The following is a 2,002-nucleotide window of genomic DNA, read 5'->3' as shown; positions in this document are numbered from 1 at the left end:
TATAATCTGTGCTTTTCTTCTCACCATTTTCATTCTTGAATTCTCTTGAGGGGGGGAGTTCCCCCTCCTTCTGCCTCTCTTTTCACTTGCCAAGTGTATGATGTACTCCATGATCCTACAAAAAGTAATTATTCTGTTTTTTCTTCTTCAGACCTCAACCTCTTGAAGGGCCTTTGAGATGTTAAATTCCTACCATTATTTCATTAATGCCAACTATCCCATACTTCCTGAACACCACAACCAGTGAAATATCAAAGACTTAATGGTCACATACACTATATAATAAACACTACTTTTCCAGTACAGTATTTGCAATTACTTAATTTTAATTTTTATATTAACTTTTAAAAATTGTATCTAAGCACACCACTTATACACAAAGGAAACTGTGTTCTTTAAGACATCAAGAGGGAAAATTTTATATAACCCAATTTTAAAAGGAGTGTGTAAAACCACCAGAAATACAGTAAGTAGAGCCAATGTGGCCCTTTAAGAAAAAGCAGAAGAATCCATAATGTGAAAGTCTTGGGCTGGGGGTGCCTTCATTAGTATTCCATTGCTGATAGCAGCTAATACTTCCAGGCAAATGGCCAGCACACAACACCAATCCATATACTGTGTGATAAACCTCAGCCTTTTCTGTAGCTTCATAAGACATCCTTCCTTGAAGAGTTTCTCTGATTGGTTTAGGTCACCATTGCAATCCAAGAAAGTCTCTTTGCAACAGCTTTCTGGAACAAGGACGTGTCCATTCTGGAGATACTTTGGGAGCCCTTCTGTCCAGTCAGTGTAATTGTAGATCCCACAACACTTTAATTGTTTGTGGACGGAGTTCACCATCTCAGTGCTGCAATGATGTGGAGAACTCCTGTTGTATTGGTGGAAAAAGTGATCCAGACTGCTTTTCAGTTGGTAGCATGCTTTAGCAGAGTAGACTTGGGTCATGGCGACCGAGGAAGTTTCCAGACAGAACAGGACCAGCAGCAAATACATTAGAATTCCTTGACTATAATGAGAATTTCTCACAGGGTTGTAGACTGCCAACAACCCAGCTAGTAAAAGCAAAGCAGCGGTCAGGATAGCCAGCCAACCCGGCAGAGGGAAGAATTGATTTGGAAAGAAAGCTCCATAGTTTTTGTAGGTAAGGATCACAAATATTCCTCCAAACAGTAAGAACAAGGAAGTTCCCCAAAGAAAGAAACCAACGAAAGTCAGAACAACTTTAGGTAAGGCTCTGTCCCAGGGCTCAGTGGCAAATATCAAGAAAGGATTGAAATTGAGATTATGCCAAATCCTTCTGATTTTACAACATTGCATTATAATTCCACGTACATTATTCCTTTCCTTTTTCCTCTCTACCTCGCTCCCTCCTTCCAGAAATACCTCCATCTTTAGGCAGGTGCAGATAGATCCAACCTTGATCCCCAGTGAGGATCAGCCTCTTTTCTTTATAGTTTTGCAGTCCCCATCCTGCAAAGCTTATGGACTCAGTGCTAATTAGATATATACCTCACATAAAACATGGTTAGTCCAGTCAGTTTCTTGAATATACCCTAACTGTGATTCTTTTATAAACCACCTTATCTGGGTTTACAAAGCCTTCTCATTTCTTTTTTTCCCCTTTTTAATCCCCTTGCCTTTCATTTAAATGGTGAATTAAAGGAGAATTTGGCACATGGTTGAACTGCACCAGCAAAAAGCCTAAGAACCATAGGATATTTAATGGAAGATAAAAACACATGTTGTAGTTATTGCCCTTTTGTTTTCAGGCTGCAACAAGGAACAACAAAAGGAAAGTTGGATTTATCTGACAGTTGTTTATTAGACACACTTGCATTTTGGGTGAGCAGGTCTTTTCCTGAAAAATCCAGGATGTGTGACATGTCCCGGTGAAAGTAGATTACTAAATGTTCTGCAACTGGCTTGCCTTGTAAAATTGTCAGTGGATTAAACCAAGCAAACAGACCTGCCTAACTCCGTTCTTATGCATGGAACAGAAGAT

At 39.5% G+C, this 2,002-nt stretch overlaps 1 protein-coding gene across 1 annotated transcript; it reads right to left on the bottom strand.

The window, feature by feature from the left end:
• Window positions 1-489: 489 nt before the first annotated feature.
• Window positions 490-1,389, bottom strand: LOC106547014 (tetraspanin-3-like). The gene has a single exon (XM_014064036.2). The coding sequence runs from the start codon at window positions 1,387-1,389 to the stop codon at window positions 490-492; it is 900 nt and encodes a 299-aa protein (XP_013919511.2).
• Between the last annotated feature and the right edge of the window lie 613 nt (window positions 1,390-2,002).

The sequence above is a fragment of the Thamnophis sirtalis genome, unplaced genomic scaffold (genome assembly GCF_051295495.1).
Source record: "Thamnophis sirtalis isolate CommonGarterSnake01/CBP01778 unplaced genomic scaffold, rThaSir2_p1.2 scaffold_5, whole genome shotgun sequence".
Taxonomy (NCBI): Eukaryota; Metazoa; Chordata; class Lepidosauria; order Squamata; family Natricidae; genus Thamnophis; species Thamnophis sirtalis.
This window is presented reverse-complemented; position numbering and strand designations above follow the sequence as displayed.

Coding starts and splice junctions, on each gene's coding strand:
- LOC106547014 (XM_014064036.2), bottom strand. CDS start 1,389: ATGGAGGTATTTCTGGAAGGAGGGAGCGAGGTAGAGAGGAAAAAGGAA.